Source organism: Episyrphus balteatus, chromosome 2, assembly GCF_945859705.1.
Source record: "Episyrphus balteatus chromosome 2, idEpiBalt1.1, whole genome shotgun sequence".
Taxonomy (NCBI): domain Eukaryota; kingdom Metazoa; phylum Arthropoda; class Insecta; order Diptera; family Syrphidae; genus Episyrphus; species Episyrphus balteatus.
Window position 1 is genome coordinate 86,209,124 of NC_079135.1, and position 21,777 is coordinate 86,230,900.

A 21,777-nucleotide genomic window follows, 5' to 3' on the forward strand; every position below is an offset into this window, starting at 1 on the left:
TAACAATCGAGCACCATATCCGCTGCACCATTGCTATTCGCAAAATTATTAAAAGCATTCGGCCTACATCTTGAAGCTTAATAATGAATCAAAGAATGCTGCGTGCGAGGTTATACAAGATTATACAAGGCATCATGTACTCATGGACAGATTGACACTTGTACAAGACAATTTTCACACGCTCATGATTTATTTTTTTAAGATCAGAAGGTTACAAATTGACGCATTTATGTTTTATGGTTCAATTATCTTGCCATAACTTCTTTTTCGTTAATCGTTGCATTAATTGAAAAGCTTATAGTAAAGTGAACCTAGCAAATTTTAAAATAAGTTCTATCTCGAATGAAACAGAAAATTAACCCCAAAAAAATAAAATATAGTAATTTACTTAAGTTATATTCTGTTTCCCATAAAACAATTTCATGGTTATAACGATTAGGAACACACACATTTGCCGCTATATAACTTTGATTACATTATTATGACAAAAATATACCTATACTATTTTTTAAAGCTAGAAAAAAAAACTATCAAGGCAACAACGGTAACAACTGTTGCATTTTATTTTTGATGCACATGAAAATTACTATACGAAATCATTTTGTTTCTTCTTGTTTTTTTTTTTTGCGGCCTCAGAAAATGGGTGAGTGATCGTCTTAAGTATGCTTTAATGCCATTAAAGTTGTCTTAGCTGATTGGTATTGAAGTTGCAGATGTGCGTTTTTTTTTATTCAGATTTATGAAAATAAAATAAAAAAAAAAAACATAAATAAAGGTAATGCTTAAAATGACAGCAGGTAGCAGGAAATATGTATGTGCTGTAATTTTGCTAGCTTCCTTTTGTTATGTGAACCTAATCATACTGCAAGTTCCGCAGTACATGTATCTTATACATTTGCGTAAACATCAAATTATTGTTTTTTTTTTTCTTTTATTTTTAAAGTTGGTAATTTTAAATTAAGCAAGATGAAGATTACAAAAGTGCTAGTTCAATGCAACAAGTAAATAATATTAATCTTATCATGAAATAAAAATAAGAATTAGAGTCCGTATGAATTATATTTGAACCTGAATTAAAGTCGGTCTTATTTATTTACTTTTGTAAAGCTTACAATACGACTTTTGTTTGAAGATGTCTTTTTTAACGATACAAATATTTTAAAAATAAGCATTTACGAGGCTGAAGAAATATTTTTAAATTTGTGATTGTTATTTGAAAGGATTTAGTTTTTCTGTTAGTTTATTAACACTGACGACAAGAAGATGAAAATTTTGTATAATTATTGAGTGGAATTGCATACTTAAATATCGAATTAAGTTTATTTGCATCTAGGCCAAAGTAGTAATTCACATTAATTGCACGTTTTTCCACGTGCACTATGGCGTATACGTGCTTTTTTTTTAAATAAATTAATAAAAATATAATAACATGGTTTTTTATCCAATTTCGAAAATCCTTTGTTGGAAAAATAAACAGATATTATTTTCATGTTCAGGAACCCAGATATAGCTTTCTTAGTTCGTTATCTTAGATAACGGCCATTCCAAAGTAACGGAGGACAAATTTACGCTTGTTATCCAGTCTATTTGGCTGAAAGAGAAATCTTTTTTCTTTACTTGGTGAGTCGTTAGAGCTCATCATAAAGAAAATATTCACAGACAAAGACGGTAACGAAGATGACACGTACGGTTTTTCGTTACCGTCTTTAATTGTAAATAACCAATTGGTTGGGTTTTCGTAAAAACTTCTTCGATACCAACTTAATATGAGCCCTATCGACTCACCAAGTTTCCAGAAAAATGTTGCTTTTTCATTTAAGTAAACTGGATAACAAGCGTAAATTATGTCCTCTCCATTACTTTGTAATGGTCGATTCGATAATTTTAAAAGCGCTAATTTTTTGAAGTAAAAAAAAAAAACAAAACAAAATAACGGCTCTACAGTTCTTGAAAGTTGACGCCTCGAGTTTGCGCAGTGCAATGCTCAACTCCAGAAAATTATTTATAATCAAAAAAGAGGTTTTTTTCCAATAAAATATATTGATAAACGCATTGCATGAACTTAAATTTAGAAAAAAAGTGTAAACAATGTTTTTTTTTATAAACAAAATGTTAGAAACAAAATATTTATTGTATACAAATTTTATTGAACTTTAAGGTTTAATGACCAACAAGTGAACGAGTAATTTGCACTTTATTTATCAAGTCGTTAGCTTCATTAGTTTTTGAGTTACGTTTTACGGCACGGAAAAAATGTGTTTAAAGTTTTCGTTTTCGTACTGTGGTAGATTTGGAGCGCATGGGCTTCGGGACTATATAGAGACTTTTGAGACTTTTTTAAGGCTTAGACCACTGAAATAGTTTCTTCGGTTGATAAAGGACGCCGCAAATTTTGTATGGGAAGTGGCCCTCGGTGAAATTGTCTGAAATTTTAGTATGTTGTTCTCTTGAAGCTCTTGATCAAAAGTCGATATGGGCAGAAAGTAAAAAAATGGATAGTTTTTAAGATAACGGTTTTTTTTCGATGACTATCTCAAACCTTTTATAAAGGGATAGTAACTCTCTATATTGTGTTTTGCGTCATTTTTTAGTGGAATTCATAGGTTTTAAGGGTCACTGAATCCAAATCCGAAGTCCATTTTGCCTCATCAGGTCAAGTTTTCAAGATAACCTCAAAAAATGTCACAGCCTCAAAAATTTTTTTTCTTTGATCTGGGAGCGCGACTATGTTTAATACATGTTTTTTGGGTCGCTGAATCCAGATTCAAAGCCTATTTTATCCTCTTTTGATCAATAATTCAAGTATTAGTTTTTAGACAAGGTCTATCTTTTCATGAAAAAAGTTTTTTCAAAAACCGTTATTAACGGTACCTCCCATAGAACCGGTTTTTTAAATTTCGAACTATTTTACAAATGAATAATTAAATTTTTACGATTTTTTTATACAAAAACATTTATATTTTATATTGCCTTAATATAAATCAAATTTTGAAAAAAAAAAAAAATAATTTTTGGATTTAAAAAGAAAAAAAATTTTCGAAAATGTGACTTTGACTTTTTTGGAAATTTTGGTTTTAAGTGTTGGTAATAATCTTCTATAACTTGGCATACCAAAATGCAAAATGCGAACAAGACGCTTCCAACGATACGTCACTTGTCAAATTAACTATAAGTAATTTAGGAGTTATGGTGCCATTGATAAACATACATACACACCGGCCAGGCACATAACCCTTACTTAAGCTTTGCGTAGTATGATAAGAACTTTTAAAAATAACATCAGTAGAATTTAAAAGTCCATATCAGCTGTTTTTAGCCACGTTTATTTTTTTGCTTTGCATCTGACTACAACAAAGCCAATAGTAGAGTTATATGTTTTACCGACATGTTATTATGCGTGTGTTCATATGTGACGTCATAGTTTCTAAACTACTTATCGTAATTTAACAAATGAGTTTTTGTTGGAAGCGGAAGTTGCATGACATTGATTATAGCGCCCTCTGTAGGCAAAAGTCATGAACTTTTTTTTATCAATTTTGTTCAATGTACAGAGACTATGAAAACATTCTGTCAAGAAACTATAACCTTTCAATAATTAAAATAATGAGATAAGTTCAAAAACTAAGACGCGAACTTTTCATACTTATGCAGTCATGCTGCCAGTGTATATTCATTCATTTTGAAGGTTTTCAATGAACAACAACAACAACTTTTGTGTTCTACTACTAATTTCAAGAGCTGGAGTTATATCTATTTTACTTAGTAAAAAGTGATGATCCATAAGAACAAATTTGATGTTCATTGAATTTAAATAAATTCGATTCTCCACACGTTTTTAGTGTTGGTACTTTAAATTTTCTTAATCGACTAAGCAGTCGATTGTTGTAGTCTGGGAATAATTCAAAACAGAAAATGTATGTGAATAAATCAAACATTTATAATAACCTTAATCTTTTTCTCATGCTAAGCCATGCTCTGCCTCGTGCAATGAAAATTGCTTATTACTACCATTAAAAATATAACCATTAATTTAACATCATTTGCATCAGGTCAGCGAGCATTAGTATACAACAATATGTCTATGTACCACTAAAATACTCATCAAAAGAAACCTAATGCTATAGGAATTTTGAGCATCAATCATTGCCCACCAACAACAACACCTCCTCTTCGGTGAAATTCATTGAAGAAATTCCATTATGAAAGTGAAAACACTCTGTATGCCACCTGCTTGTGCGATTCTTTATAGATCTTATAAATTCCAAAACAACCTGGTAATCGGTATCTTCCTGTTAATTAATCTTAAAGGTGGTTTTGCGATTGTCAAAACCAAACAAAAACGAACAATATAAAATCAACTTCACAGGTGTGGTGCAATGCGTGAGTCTCAATCTCAGTATGTCAGTATTACTTCGCACATAAATAAAAAAAAAAATTATCTTAAGCTTAACCTCCCTTTCTTTTTCTTTTATTTTTTTTTGTTTAATTAGAAACCTAGACATCAATTTATTTTTTGTTATTATCAAATGTGGCATCACACATTTTTTAACAAAAAAAAAAAAAAAAAAAAAAAAAAAATATAATGCAATTTGTTTTTCCTGATCTGAAAATTCTTCATTTCTCTTTTTCTTCTTCGGTTTTTGTATTATTTTTTTTGTTTATTTTATTTATTTGTCCACTGTGTTATAAGTGAAAGTATAACCTATGTTGCTGATCTGAAGTTTGTCATGACTTTATAGGGGAGAACGGGTCAGTTGATACTACCAGTACGATTTTTTTTTGTTTGTTTTTTTCGAAAAAATCTACCTTTTTTTTCTTTTATTACCTTTAAATCCATTTTTTTTTATATGACAACCAATACATTTTATATCATCTATAAAAGCTTATAGTTTCAGCTCAAAATATTTATATCGACCATGTCTATACAACATCTACAAAAAGAGCAAGAATTTTTTTAACCCAATCAGTTTTCATCAAAAAAGCAAAGAAAAAACAATCTTTTTTCTCTTCTAACACCATTAAATCCATTTTTTTTTTTAATAAGAAGCTTTAATAAATTTTATATCATTTGAAAGCTTATTATTTCACCTTTTATATGACGCTTAAATCATATTTCTACCACGCCTACTAAAAAAAAGGAAGAATTTTTTAAAGTTAACATATCGAACTGAGATTATAGTACTTTCTACACTGGTGGCTGGTCATCGGCACAGGTGTTTTGAGGAATTTTTCAAGATTTTCAATTTAAGATTGTGTAATTTGTAGTGAATGTACCGTTATGTGTGATATGTCAAAGGAAACGTAATATTATCAGCATGTGTATTAAAGTTAAATCAAATTTGTATGTGCTCTAGATCAAAAGATATAACGTGTTTATAAAAAGAACATCTTTTCATCTTTCATCTTTTCAGAATTTTGAACATGAAATTAATTGAAGTTTTGTACAATTATAGTTTATTCTATTATCAATCTACAGTATAATTTTCATTCATCTATCTATTAAAACAAAAAAGTTATAATCAATTGATTTTACCTGTCGCGTTTTTCGTTCCATCGTGTTTCAATTCACTACGATACTAAAGAAGTTTTCACTTCAAAAAAATTAATGAAAAACTATAAAACACTGTATCACGGCATTATTACCCCAAAATGATTAAAATACAAGATAACATCAATAACTAAAAATAGATAATTTAACTCGAGAGAAAAAAAAATTAATGTATGAGTTAAAAATTTCCCATACAAATTTGTATGGGGAAAGTATGACCCTAGAGGCACGGGTTAATGGCCTCAAAAAAATTTGTTTTTGCTAAATTCCCCTTATTTAGGCCCTAAACTTACGATCTGGGGGGTGTCACCCACGAAAACATCACTTTGGGAAATAACGGACACCGTAGTGGTCATACTCGTACATATTAACACAGACTGTTTCAAACCCTGTTGATCTTGAATTTTAGGTTTTCGAAAAATCTCGGGAAAATAAACGCATCATCTGCAATTAGCATTATTTATTTGAAATTTTGAGTCCAGAAAATCCAAAATCCCGAAAATCCTAAATCCAAAAAACCCAGAATCTCGAAAATCCATAATCCCGAAAAACCCTGTATTCCGAAAATCTAGAATCCTGAAAACCCACAATCCTGAAAGTGAAAAATCCGAAAAACCCAAAATCCAGAAAGGTCAAAATCTGGATTTTTTATTTTCTGGATTTCGGATTTTGTATAATTTAGTTTTTTGAGCTTTTGACGAAAGCCCAAAATCTTAGAAAGACCGAAATCTGGATTTTCTATTTTCTGGATTTCGGGTTTTCTTGGTTTTGGTTTTTTGAGCTTTTAGATTTTCGATATTTTGACGAAAACCCACAATTCTCAAATCCAGAAAGGCCAACATTTTTTTCTTATATTTTCTGGATTTCAGGTTTTCTAGATTTTGGGTTTTTTTGAGCTTTTAGATTTTCGGGGTTTTGAAGAAAACCCACAATCCTGGAAATGCAAAATGAAACCCAAAATCCAGAACGGCCAAAATCTGAATTTTGTATTTTCTAGTTTTCTAGATTTTCGTTTTTGAGCTTTTAGAATTTCGGAATTTTGACCATAAGCCATAGTTTTAATATCAATTGGCTTTAGTTAAACAATCTGAAGTCTTTCATACTGGATAAGCACCTTAAACCTACCTCGGTCTCCCCTACAAATGAAAAGTAGTAGCAACATAAGGTCACACAAATAATTGTAAACTCAAAATCTCTGAATGAATCTACACATACTCCAGAGTTACAAAGAGGTGCGACAAAAGCACCTCATGTACTCTATTGTACTTTGGGTAATGTATATCTTCATTGCTTGCAAAATAAGTGCTCGGGTCATCTAAGAGCTTAACGCAGACAAAAATGCTTCACTTGCGTGAAATCAACTTTTGTATGACTCTTTTGATTTCGGGTTATGTAAATTTAAAGCCGATGATGGGTAAAAGGTATAACGAATTGTACATACTTCAAAGCGGAAACCCGTTCATATACAACTTGACAGTTTTCTTATTTTTGTATTTTTTTTATTTTTTATTACTAAATCTCAGAAAAAAAAAGTGAAAAGAGTTCACAAGAATGTTGCGTAAGTTATACCTTACCTACACCAAAGTCAACAAACATAATAAGTTTCTTTGTTGAATTCTCTTAGAGAAACTTCCCACAAAGTTAGTAGTAGTTACTGATGATGGCAGAGACCAGAGAAAGAATGAAGAAAAAAAAAACCTTCTTTTGAAACCAAAATGTCACTGAAGGGAACATTTAACAACAAAGTGTGGTAATTTATGAATAAAAGAGTAATTGTTGTGTTAAAATTGATATTCAATTGAGAAATGTTAAGGAGAAGGTGCATGCAAAAATCATAACAATCATTTTTTTATGTTAATACTCGCATAGCTTATGGTTTTGTGTGAACGGAGGAATTCCAAAAATTATGACAACACTATGGTGCCCTATAAGGTGTTTTATATTTACTTAAAAGCCGTTAAATTGAATACTAATATAGATTAAGTAATTTCATAATTGCATTTGCATGCAATAGCAGTATTTTGGCAAAGTAAGTAAAGTAAAGAAGGTATTATTTGGGTGACCCTGAGTATTTAGTGAAGACATGAAAATAATATTTAATATACAAATTGAATTAAAAATTCAACAAATACCTTTAAAAAATTAAGATTTCGTAAAAATGTATGGACATTTTGGATATTTAACATCAACTTATCAGAGATTGAATATCTACTTTTATAAATTAGTTTAAAAATGAAAAAACAAAATAAACCGAAAAGTGAAATACCGATTTATTAAAACAAATTATTTTAAGTTAACAGTTGACTCAAAACAGTCAAATGTAATTGCGATGTTGATGTTGATTGAGACATTGTTTTTTCTCAAGACTTTTCTCTACTCAAGTGACCGATATATTTTCACTTTGAATATAAGGACTTCGTTTGAGCGAAATCTTAATAATCCAGTTAAATAAGGGTTTAACCTCGGAATGAATGTTAGTAGAAATTTTTTGTGCTCAATATCTTCCTTTTGCCATTCTATAACATATCTCAAAAGTCTAGAAAAATCTCATGTCCGCTTGTCGCGATTTCAAGGTCAAATCGCGAAATGGAGATTTTCAAAATTAGCAAAAATAGGCTATGGTAGTATATACACATATGATACATGATTTCAAGGTATTTTTTAATGATTCTGCACCTTATTTTCAAACCAAGAAAATTAGGACTTGCGGACATGAGATTTTTTAGATTTTTGAGGGTAGTTAAAGAATATCCAAACAAAGATTAAAATGAAAAAATTAGCCTATTAGTACTTATTCCTAAGATGAACAAGAATCTTCTTTAGTGCATATCCTAAAATTTGCCCCTCCATCAAAAAATACCATTATTTCGTAGGTATATATATTTTTTGTAAGGGATTGTTTTGATTTTTAATAATGATGGATTCTAAAATCTTCATGCAAAATTTGGTTCATCTACCATAACTTTTAAGGGTTTTTCGGCAGTAAGTTTGCAACTGTTATAATAATATGAGTTGACAGATTAAAAACAGATATAACTTTTTCCAGAGACGTCAGATTGTCTTGATTTTAGATTTTTTGGAATCAACATTAAAAAATACCTTGAAATCATGCAACGGCGGATCCAGGGGGGGGGCACGGGGGCACGTGCCCCCCCCAGAACTGGTTCATACTTTAAGCAAATCAAATTAATAGAGTTGTTAAATTATATGAATAATTACAGAAAGTACTTGAGTGAAACTCTTGTCTATTTCTGGCTGGAAATGCGAATTTTATTGTTTGTTGCATCCCTTTACCACCTCACAAATAAATAAACGAATAACTAAACACGAAATTTTTTTTCAATTTTCTAAGTGTTTTTTTTTACTTCAAAGTGATTTTGGTGAAAAATTTTGATACCTATGGACATCAACAACCAAGGTATGAATGGTATTCTAAAAAAAAAATAATTGTATATTAGACTGGGCAAAAAAAAAATATTTTTTTTTTGAAAGTTACTTCGAAAATCTTGTTCAGGATGATGAAAAAAAAATTTGGTGAAAATTTGAGCCGTTAAAAAAAATTTTAAGAGGTCTATCATCGGTTTTTTTTATTTTTATACATGATATGATGTTTTACAACAGAACTGCTAGACGATCAAAGTAAAAAAAATTTCTGTTCATTTTTTCTTATAAAAATTAAATTTCCTACAAAAAAGATCTGATTGAAAATTTTCGTCAGACGAGCCGTATTCGAGTAATTAAGCTTTTTAAATCGAAGTGTTTTTTTTCAATTTGACTGTTTCACTTTGGAATTTTGTGATGAGCAAATAAGTGAATAGAAAAATAAAACCACGACAGATTCTTATAGGAAATTTAATTCTCTACAAAAAAGGTCTTATAGTAATTTTCCCTAAATTGAGTTCTAAAGAAGTTATTCACGATTTAAGTCGAGAAAAAAATTAAAAAATCAATTTTCAATTTCAAAATTTTCTAATTCACTGAAAATTCAATATTTTCAAATTAGCAAGATGTTTTCTTGTAGGGACTTAAACGTTCTATAAAAAGTTTCCTGGCAGCAAATTAATTGCTTTAACCGTTAAAAAGATATTCGTATCAAAATCAACGCCCACTGATTTCAATAGTTTTCTTATGACAAGTATGCATTGCGATTTGAATACGATTATCTTCTAATTAAATTTCAATTTTTTGTATCTAGCATTAAGTTTTATTTAATTTTTCTTTTTTTCTGTATTTAATTTAATTTTATTCTAATATGTTTTTCTTCATTTCATTATCTTGTCAAATTAATTAATTTAAATAAAACAAATGTAACTTGCTTTTGTGTACCAAACTGATTCTCTTTTATTTATGCTACAAGAAAAACCACCCTCGAACACTATGAACATTTCCTCTCCAGTTCAAGTAATTTCGATCACATTGATCATAAACATTTTGTTCACGATCATTTTACTCGATTTTACTCGAATAGAAAAATGATCGTTTGAACTCGTTTGAAATGTAGGATTGTAGGATTACTTACGAGTCATCATACTCCTAAACAGGAAAGCTCGAACATATGTGAGTTGTGTTGATTCTGTTTGTTCGAGATCGTTTTTTTTCGAGTAAGCACTCGATGTTCGTAAACAATACTCGACTCGTTTGGTTCTCTGATGGCGACATGGCGACAAGGCGACAAGGTGACATGGCGACAAGGCGACATGGCGACATGGCGACAATGCGACATGGCGACAAGGCGACAAGGCGACATGGCGACAAGGCGACAAGGCAACAAGGCGACATGGTGACAAGGCGACATGGCGACAAGGCGACATGGCGACAAGGCGACATGGCGACATGGCAACAAGGCGACATGGCGACAAGGTGACATGGCGACAGGGCGACATGGCGACAAGGCGACATGGCGACAAGGCGACATTGCGACAAGGCGACATGGCGAGAAGGCGACATGGCGACAAGGCGATTGGCTGATTTTGCCAATCCGTCCCTTGTGCCCCCCCCAGAAAAAAATCCTGGATCCGCCACTGAAATCATGTATCATATGTGTATAAAATAATATAGCCTATTTTTGCTAATTTTGAAAATCTCCATTTCGCGATTTGACCTTGAAATCGCGACAAGCGGACATGAGATTTTTCTAGACTTTTGAGATATGTTATAGAATGGCAAAAGGAAGATATTGAGCAAAAAAAATTTCTACTAACATTCATTCCGAGATTTACCCCTTTTTTCTCCTTATTTTACTGTATTATAAGTTATTTCTCAAGTACCTGAAGCTGAGAAAGATATCAACTTGAGTAACGATTTTATATGAATAATTCCGTCCTAATAGTTTTCTCCAAAACTATTGGTCCTAGAGAAATAGTTATCAGACCAAAGTTCTTGTAAATTTAATTATTTTTTTCTTTGTGGTGCGATATTTTTCTGAACGGGCAATAATTTTGAGGTTATGTTGTTGTTTTATTTTTTTTTTTTTTTTAAGTTTTTATCATTCACGGTAATAGTTACATAATTTTATAAACAGTAAAAGTTATAGACCATCATATTTCCGATAATTTGTTGTATTTTTGAAAGTCATGCGATGTATGAATCGAAAGTTATTTATCTGAAAACTATAGTTTTAGTACAGGAAAGTTAGGTAATAAAAAAACAGGCATTTGGTGGAACGAAATAAAGGAAGGCTGAGTTTTTCAAATCCGAAAGAAGTGTATTAGAAAAGCTTAAGTCCTGGTTTTCGGGATGCCAATAATTACGCCTGGGTAATCCTCCATTTTGAAAAACGTGAGTTGGTCTATATCAACTAAGCTATTGGCTTGACCGAAAAAATTACTTAACCAAAGTTGTAGGTAATATAAATATCTTTTCTCGTGCATTCACTGTTTTTCAGTGAGAACAACACTTTTGAGGTTATGTCCTTTTATTTTTTTTTTGATACTATTTTTTTTTTTAGATTTTATTATTATAAGCGTTTTTAAAGTTTTGCTGGAAAAATTTATTTCAAATGTATATTGTAATTCGGTTCAGTTGGTAAAATAAAAATACAAAAAAAAAATGTTTTTAAGTAAAAAAAAAATTAACAAAAAAAAAATTGTATAATTTTCTATGTAGCCTTGTTGTTTATTTATTATAACACTTCAAACGTTCATATGTATCTACAAAGCATGCAAATTCATCAGAAAATTTTAACTGTTATACAATAGATAAACTTTTCACAGTTTGTAAAACACTCCAATAGCAACTTGTTCACCAAAAAATTCGCCTGTTACTACAATTTTTTGTTGTACTGGGATATATCAATAAATTTAAAGTAAAATTTGGTATCAAATCGTGTCGGTATTATTTTATTTGTGGTGATTCTTTGTGAAGAAGAAAAATTGCCGACTCTCTCCTTATACTTAATATTAAATAATGCAACAAATATGTTCACTTCTAAAACAAAAGAGAAGATAAAAGAAATTATTTTACGAAGCTAAAACACAAAAGTAGATAATTAGGTATGAACATTATTTGTTTAACAAAGTTAAGTTGAGTGACAATTGTCATTATTTATTATTATCTATTGCACTTACAAGTGAGAAAAAATACAAATATGCAAAATATCAACTATTTTTCTTTCCTGTAATCAAAAAGCCATTTGATTTATTACGGTCTTCTTACAAACTATTTGTCGTTTTAAACTGCATTTGAGCTAGGTTATGGTATCTACAAAATAATTAAGGAATACAAATAAAAAAAGAAATTTCAAATGAGAAAAAGTGTCATAATATATTTTTTTTACTTCTCTCTCTATACATTACCTATAGCAAATTATGCATTTATAAAAATGTCGACCTCAAGATATTCACCAAACGTAAAATGATGATATCCAGAATATGAAAAAAGTCGATTTCACAATACATATAAACAAATATTCGGACTGTGCGTTACATAATATGTCCACGCAAAGATTTAAGTTTAGTATTGAAAATTTCTCCTATTTTAGCTTAAGATTGAAATTTGTTTTTAGATTGAAAAAAAAAAAAAAAAAAATTGCCCTAAGTAATATACCCGAATTTAGAAAAAGTCGATTTTAATAAAAAAAAATTAATGTTAAGGGGTTATATCTAATTGTAAGTGCGAAAAAAACGTTCTTTTTTGTGGATTTTTTGTGAACAGACATTTAATTATATAAACATAAAGAGTACATGTATACATATAGCAAATTTAATGTACAAAAAGAATTCGCTATACATTTAAAAAAATATTGGGTACCGTTATTGTTGTAGTAGATCTCCTAGACGACCTCCAAAAAAGGTGTCTGGCCCTGGCAAGGTATCTTTGATCTAAATCATCTAAAATTATCATAAAAAATAAGAAAACCAAAAGATTCAGTTCCAAGATAGACGAATGCAAGTAATGAACGAAGGAATAGTCTGAATTTAGATTTTTGACAAAATGGCGGCTTCCCATTGTTTTTCACGAAAATTTACAATTTAAAGTGGCTTAAAAAATTGAATTATTGTCAAAAACCTTATTTCTTCGTTAATTACCTGACAATAGTATCTAAGAAAATTGTATAAAAATTTCAAGCCGATTACTCTAGACGTTTCGGAGAAATTTTGCTCACCGACTTTGAAAACACACTTTCGAGAAAAACGCGTTCGAAATTTTTGGGAACCATGTAAACTTAGTTAAAAAGTCTTCACAAATACGTATTTTCTCGGAAACTAATTGCTATCAATGTGAAATTTACGAACAACATTCTTATATACATATATGTACAATTGTACATTCAAAATATGCAAAAAAAAATTATTTAGTTATTTTCAAAATTACATCTAGGTATAACCCCTTAATAAAACATACATCTGACTTATAAGCTTAGAATTGGCTTAGATGCAGTTCATTTATAATAACTAAGTTGATCTAATACTAAGGGCCAATGATTTCTTACATTAAAAAATTAATATATTGGAACATTAAAAGTTTATTTAGACCGAAGAAAATAAAATGCACGACTGGGGTCGCACGTACTTGTTCTTGCAGCTCAAAGCACTTTTATGTAAGTCTACTTGTAGATTTTTAAAGCTGGATCTAAATGTAAAAAAAAAAATTGATATTGGGGAAGAGCCGACATTTAGGGCAAAATTTTGTTAAATGAAAAAATTTTTTTTTGTTATTTGACTTTTTTGAGAAAAAATAAAAATGCAGTTTTATTGCCACTGCTTTAAATATTACGTATACAAAGTTTGATCAAAATCGTTACAGCCGTTTTCGAGAAATTCGTAATATCGTATTTTTTTGTATGGGAGGTATACGTTCTAAACGAGATATAAAAAAACAAAAAAAAAACCAACTTTCAGAATTCCATAAAAATCATCTGTACCAAATTTGAAGAAAATCCATCCACCCGTTTAGGCTGTGGAAATGTGTACAGATGGACGCACAACCGCACAGACGCACAGACGCACAGACGTACAGACGCACGGACGTTGGTAATGTTGGTTTTGATTAAAACCTCAATTTTTTTTTTTCGACACGAAACCAATACTTGCCCTATAGAGCAAGTAAAAAATGATTTCGTCGCCCGAGAGTTGTTTTGTCGTAAACGCCAAAATGCACTTTTTTAAACTGGATATGTAGTAATAGGTTTTAGAACGTTCTCTTTTCATTTCTGTTATCAGATTTGTCCTATCGTTTACCGTTACTGAGATAATTAGTGTTCATTTTGTCGTATATCCACAAAATAAGCGCCAACTTTTGGCGTTTACGACAAAAATTCTATGTATTTTTCAGCTTTTGTTTCTTCAGTATTGGTTTGTCGTACGTCGTACAAAACAGATACGGTAGAAAATTTCGAACTTGTTTTGTCTTACATGTATGTAGGTATATGACCCAAAAAGAATATAAACAAATATAATAAATATAATATTTATTTAAAATAAGGACTTCATGTGCTATAAGGACAACGAATTTAAAAACTAAGGGCTGCATTAAGCTTTGCGCTACTTGAGGTTTTGCACTATTCCTAGAGGTGCAAGGAAGAAAAAATTGCATCTGAGAGACATCTCAAATGTTGTATATTTTGTCATGGTTCTTGTCGTTTGTTCCTGCCGCTAGATACATGACCTCATCCTAAAGTGAAAAAAAGGTTTTATTGCTGTATACTTATTGATCTTGTATCGAACAACAAGTCGACTGTAGTCGTGGGCGCCGAGCCCGTGGCGCCTCTTCGTTCACGCGCGTTGTCGTGAACGAAGCGAAAAAGGGTTGCTGTGAGTTTTGTTATTGCACCCGCTCGCAAAAAACACCTGCTGGTCGAAAATGATTTTTTTAAGGCGCCATTGTTCTTCGCTAAATTTGCGTTATTGTTTTGCAAATTGATGATACTGATGATACTTTTACACTATTTTATAAAGCGAGCGGTAGAAAAGTGGAATATAAAAGCTCATCAATATTTAAAACATATAAAAAGTCTACCATAGCAACTCCTGTAAATTTGTTCAGCCAATGTCTTCAAATTACTAAAAAATCTAACTCGATAACTAAGGATAAGATTATTGATATTAAAAGCCTTTTCATATTTATGCCTAAATCAGACCAAGAATATTATGAAGCGTTATTCAAATCAAAAAATTAGAATAAATTCTTTAGTTTGATATTTATTTAATTTACTTTTATTTATGACCATATATTTATTTATTAATTTAACCAAACTTGGTTTATTTTTATTTTATTTCTTTCATATTTCATAGCCATAGGATGACTTTTATTTTTTGTTGACATTTTTTCATTTTTTTTTTTATATTTATGGTCATATTTTTTTTTTTGGTTTTTCTTTATTTATCTATTTATTTTAATAATTGAGCCTCTAAGTCAAACCAATACTACTTCTATGTAATAAGAAACTATTTTTTTAAATGTTTAATTAATAAATAAAAACGAACTGTGAAAATGTTTTTATTTATTTTTTAGTATTGGAATGTCGTACGTGAGTCTACTTTGTCGTACGTGTATGGGATGGAAAAAAAAAGTTGATTTTGGTGGCGTTTACGACAAACTGATTTTGGATAAAAACCTTGATAATTTGAAAACTAAAATAGATGTGACAATTTTGACAACATAAATATCAAGAAAATATCGCACAAAATATTCTATTAAATATTGAAAAAAATCTATCGGCCAGGTTTTTTTTTATAAAAGCTCAAACCTCAAAATGCGATTTCCCAAAATTCCAAAATTGGCGTATACGACAAAACAATTCTCAGGCGACGATTTTCTAAAATTAATAATTTTATTTCCACATTTTGTTTATACATATATGTATAACAAAAATTAGGTACTTTAAATTATTTTCTTGTTTATTGCAAATGAAAAAAAATTGCATCATAAAATAAAATGCACGACTGGGGTCGCACGTACTTGCTCTTGCAGTTCAAAGCAATTTTATGTTAGTCTACTTGTAGATTTTAAAAGCTGGCACTAAAATAAAAGAAAATTGATATTTGGGGAAGAGCCGACATTTAGGGCAAAATTTTGTTAAATGAAAAATTTTTTTTTTGTTATTTGACTTTTTTGAGAAAAAATAAAAATGCAGTTTTATTGCCACTGCTTTAAATATTACGTATACAAAGTTTAATCAAAATCGTTAGAGCCGTTTTCGAGAAATTCGTAATATCGTATTTTTTTGTATGGATGGTATACGTTCTTAACGAGATACAAAAAAACCAACTTTCAGAATTCCATAAAAATCATCTGAACCAAATTTGAAGAAAATCCGTCCACCCGTTTAGGCTGTGGAAATGTGTACAGATGGACGCACAACCACACAGACGCACAGACGTACAGACGCACGGACGGAATTGCGAGACCCACTTTTTCGGAATTCTCCATCATCGTAATGTTGGTTTTGATTAAAACCTCAATTTTTTTTTCGACACGAAACCAATACTTGCCCTATAGAGCAAGTAAAAATCTTATTGCATATAATAATTCAATGAAAACTGTGTGCTAAAAATTTAAATTCTTAAATGTGTTAAATAAATTATATTAGAAAATTAAAAAAAATGAATAGGTATTAAGGATTTTTAGAGTTTTGAAATTTGAGCAGGGTAGACATAGGTGAATTATGAAAAAGATCAAAAATAAGCTATTTGTTAACAAAAAGTGACAGAAACAAGATTGATTTTGGAATCGATAGTCACAAAAAGGTACAAACAAAAATGAAAGTCACTTTACCAAAAATTTTGTTGAAAGGATGTCATCAAATTATGCTTCGTTTCGAGCTTGAAACTAATTAAGACATTATTTGATTGATTTAATTTACTCAGTTAGCAAATTTTACTCAGGTAATGCTTGTGCTTTCCAAATGTATATTTAAAATTTTCCAAGTATTAATTAATATTTATGATAAATTAAATCACAAAATACAAACAATAAAAACGAATGCAATGCAATATTTCCATGTACTTGATCATCGCTTGAAAAAAAAATGTTCATCATGAAAAATTTCATTTGATTATTTTGTTACGAATATATTTTTGATGTTAAAAAATAAATTAAACACTCAATCTTGAACGCATTAAAATTAAATTTGTTTCCTACCCATAACTTGCCTCTGTGCTAATTAAATCGCTAATTGCAATCAACCCAAGATAGCCCAAAACCTACCCAGAATTCCTCGCATCAACCACACAGTGTTGCAGTGTTGCGCTACCGTTACCGCCACTGACACTTTTCTTCATTACTATACCTTTGCGATGAAATTTCTTCAATTGAGCCGAAAAAGTGCCTCTGCTTTTTCCATCACACTGTGGCAGAGAAGAGAAGAAGCTACCAATGAACTCGGCACTGTGCCAGGTCTACGGAAATTCATTGACAAGCCAAGAAGAAATCAACACACAATAATAACACATAGCAAGAAACATAACAACAACAACAAAAAAAACCAAAAAATTACAACAGGTACGAAAGACTATAAGACTTAAAAGACCGAAAGACTTTTCCCTCCACTTTGGTTTTTTTTTTCAACTAGAGAGTGTACGAGTATAGTGTATTGCTTTGCGTCTTGCCGCTCATTCGTTATATTGTTGTTACTTTGCTGAGTATATCTCTGCGGCTGCGGTAGACGTTCATTTTTTCCAACTTTCGAGTTTCAATTCAAGACTTAGTCACAGTATAGTCATGCCTGAGTGCATGAAAGCCTAAGACTTCCTTAGCGATCAAAAGTTTAGCCGTACGATACCATCGAGTTAGTTGCTCGTAGAAATCAATCCGGTGCGGATGTTAATGTGTATCTTTGCTCAACAACAGCTGCTGTTGTAGATACTTTTTCAATTTTTGTCGAGAGAAACTGTTTGGAGATTGTTATTGTATCGCTGCTTCAATTGATCGCGCGGTTTTTTCGTTCTCCATTCATACATTTTTGATCGTAGTCCTTTGGAATCGTGTTCGACCTATAAAAGGGATAATTCGCAAGGACATCAAACTGTATTGAGTCATAAAACAATAAATTTGAACGCGAGCAAAAGAATTAAAAGAAAAAAATCGAAAGCAAAATAATTGCTTAGAAAGTTTAACACACGAAGCAAACAAAAATTTTTAATTTAAATATATTACTTGTGGGACCTCTTTTAGGAGGCTTAAGCAACAAGCACGTTGTATTTCTCATTTTTCTGTGTTGTTGGTGCTTCTATAGACTTGGCACACATTTTTGTTTTAATAAAGAAAGTTTGTGTTGTTTAACGACCAACGGCGGCGGTTTTTTGTCAAAAAAATGCTCGTAATTTCGTGTGACAGATGAAAAGTGTTTGAAGTGTGTTTTCAAAGTGTGTTTTTTGGTTGTACATATTTGCAGTTGCTGCTGACCTAAAATTCAATTCATTCATTTAGCTTTATCGTGTGAAAAAGTCTTGTTGTTGTTGTTAGTGGAATATAATAAATATATGTTGGCAACACTCTTGCTGTTGAAGACACATTAAAGTAGGTACATTTTCGAGCAGAGCTGTGCATCATGGCTAGTAAAGTGTACACGAATACACTGATAACAATTTTTATATTGGGATACTATACAATTATTGGCGTAAACAGTAGTGGTAAGTGCGAAATAACCTTTTAGCAATTAACCCAGAATCGGTGAAGATGTGTAAATAAGACACAGAAGAAGTTATTATGAGATCGTATAAGCTTTGTGTTTTTGTTTTTTTTTTACATTATGAAGGAAAAAAGTATTGGGTAAGGGCTTGTTTGAGAGTTCATTGAACAAAAAGTGGAAAAAAGTAGCTTTGTACGGGATGAATAAGGTGAAAAAGGTGATATTTGTCTAGACTTTATGGGTTTCTGTTATTGAATCTTAGTGAAAAAAAGCTTAAATTATGAATTTTAGTACACAAAGTCTGGATCTGTCAAAACTTAAATTAATAAACGTCTTTAACGGTCTACAATCTTTTTGTGGCTAATATTGAATAGAATTTATTGATAACACTTCCAACTCTATGACCTAATTTTTATTGATTTTCTTTACTCCTTGTTCGAAACAATTTTCAAATTAATTATGTAACTAATCTGGCAGATACACAGAAACATTTCCAATGAAACCCAGTTTTTGAAAAAAAAGCCAGTTCAATTTAGAACAAATACTAACTTTTTTTGCATGGAAAAATTTTTTTCTATACATTTTTCAAGATTCTCGAAATTCGAATTCGTCACAATGGAAAACGGGTCGAACTAATCTTGGATTAACAGCTTGTTAGTCGTGTCTGCCTGACTTCAACAAATTAAAGACGTTCGAAATTCCCAGTTGAAATCTCTTCCTGCTAATAAAAGTTGAACCTGTTTAACTTTGCCAATAGTAAATAGTTTGCCGGCTATTATATAATAGGCGATTTATTTCCGTCACTCTTGACTGACAGTAGTGGCTTGCTTAATTGTTTTTAACATTCGTAATGTATGAATCAAGCTGTCAAAAAGTAGAAGCACACTAATATTTTGAAAAGTGTATTTGCCAATTTCATTAATTAACTACAATATTGAAGAGAAAAAATGTATTACTTAACTCAATCTTATTCTTATAACGATTTAAGTGAAATTCTTTTATTACTTCTTGGTGTATGCTATTTCTTTAAAGAAATAAGGTAGCCTGAGAGTTAATCGATTAATCTTGATGTTACAAAAAGGTATAGGTATTAATAGCGACCATAACTTTAACTATATTAGTCTGCTGGCATGTATCGTCGCCATTTTGCAGGAAAATTCCAAAAACAGTTTTCTTTTACATAATTATGGAATAAGTAAAAACTTGTTGGCACTACAACAGTTTATCACTTCCTGATACCAAAACTTTGGTTCAAGTCAACTTAATTGTCAGGAGGCTAACATTTTTGTAATCGCTTTATATGGACTGGGCATTCTTGTAATTTTGATACCAATCGGTTACCTGTCACGCGAAGAACCTGCTGCCAGGTTCCGGTTTTTAGATATTTACTCGTACAGTTTTCAAACTTTTGTGATATGCATTTTCTTACGTTGCATTCTTGCAAGAATACAAATTTTCACAGTTCTTGAAAAACTATTATAAATACAGTATTTTTATGACTTAAACAATTCAACGACTAATCCCTAACTATGTTTACTGTTAAATCGTAAGAAAAAGCGGTCGTTAAGTATTGGAAACTTCCAATGCATATTTTAATGCTAGTTTGCGTTTGGTATTTACCAAGCAATAATAAAGGCTTCAAATGAAAAAGAAGAATTTTTTAGTGAACATAAATATTTTGGTTATTAATTAATGGACAGAAAATTTAAGAACAGTCTTAAAAACTGTTATCAGTTTTCTAAGAAATTATTTTATAGATTTTTGTAAACAGCTTCATTTCTAAAAATTTTCTTGAAGATGAACAAAAACACTTAACGATTTCTTAGCAAATTTGCTGCTTTTTCACAATTTAAAAATAATTAAAATGTATGTGGAAGGGTTGTAAAAGAATGCAATCTTAAAAATTCAGTTGCACAATTCAATTTAAAGATTGCATTCATTGACTTATCTTTGAGAATTAAAATTCAATTTTTTTTTCAATCATTCATTTGACTTAATAAAATTGATTCCAGTCTCTTGGGAATGCATGCAGTCTTTGCATTCTTTTGCATTGTTTTCCATTCTTTTGCATTCTTTTGAATAATTTGCATTCTTTCACATATTGATTTCACCAAATTTGGAACAGTTGTTTTTACAAGTTTTTCAAGGATGAATTCAGTGGCGTAGCTAGCTCTGTGGGGGCCCTGTATCCAATTTATTTTGGGGCCCCCCCCCCCCATATCTTTATATATTTTGGAAAAAAAAGTAATGTTGAAAGTTGGAATTTTTTAGTTATTGTTTATTTAATGTCTAAAAAAAATATATGTCCTTTTTCATTAGAGCTATATAGTAAATGCTTTTGTAATAAAAACTTAGTTGAAATTCGTTGAGATTGAATTTGTGGCTTGTAGACCAGTGCCAATTATTATTTTTGAAAAATAAAAAATATTATTAGCAGCATATGAAAAATTCGATATCTGAAAAACTTGACACGTTAGAGCCATTCTAATGCTAGATTCAAATTCAAAAGGTCAAAAGCCATTAAAAAAGTGTAATTTGGTTCCTATGGACAAATTTTTCTCACCAATATTACGGAAAATGAAACAAAAAAAAAAAAAAAAACGATTTGTAAGATCGATTACAAATCGTTTTTTTTTTTTGTTTCTTTAAATTTTTTTAACATTTTCTCAATATTTTCTGAAAAAAAAGCGTAATTTTTTTTACAAAGTCTTAAAAAATGTTTTAATCTAAATAACGGAATTCCCAACTTTTCAAAAAAACAAATTTTTTTTGTGGAAAAATATCTATTTTTAAAAATTAAGATTTTATAAAACAACATTTAAAAAAGAAAAAAAACATAACAAAGTAGTTTTTTCCACGTTTTGTTAAAATCATACCATTTTTGATAAAAATCAAAAACCAACAAATCGTATTTTTTTCATTTTTCATTAAATTTGGTTAGGCTTTAGTTTAGTGGAGGCAAGACCGAAAATGGGGGCAAGACGTTTTTTGTACTATGTTGTATGAAAAAATATTAAATTGGCAGGACTTAATAATAAATATAAATATAAAAAAAATAATATAAAATAAATGGCTTCTGATAAGATAGATTATCTTTGTAAGTATGAGCAAGTTTGGTTGATATCCCGAAAAGTTATCGAATCATCAAATCGTCATATTT

The 21,777-nt window shown here is 30.3% G+C and overlaps 1 protein-coding gene across 1 annotated transcript in view; it reads left to right on the forward strand.

Annotated features, from left to right (window-relative positions):
* The first annotated feature begins 17,691 nt into the window (after positions 1-17,691).
* The window catches only part of LOC129912188 (uncharacterized), a 90,669-nt gene continuing 86,583 nt past the window's right edge, over positions 17,692-21,777 (forward strand). The window contains exon 1 of the mRNA XM_055990333.1: positions 17,692-18,618. Coding sequence (XP_055846308.1) covers positions 18,537-18,618 — 82 coding nt within the window. The 5' untranslated portion in view covers positions 17,692-18,536. The remainder of the gene's footprint in view (positions 18,619-21,777) is intronic.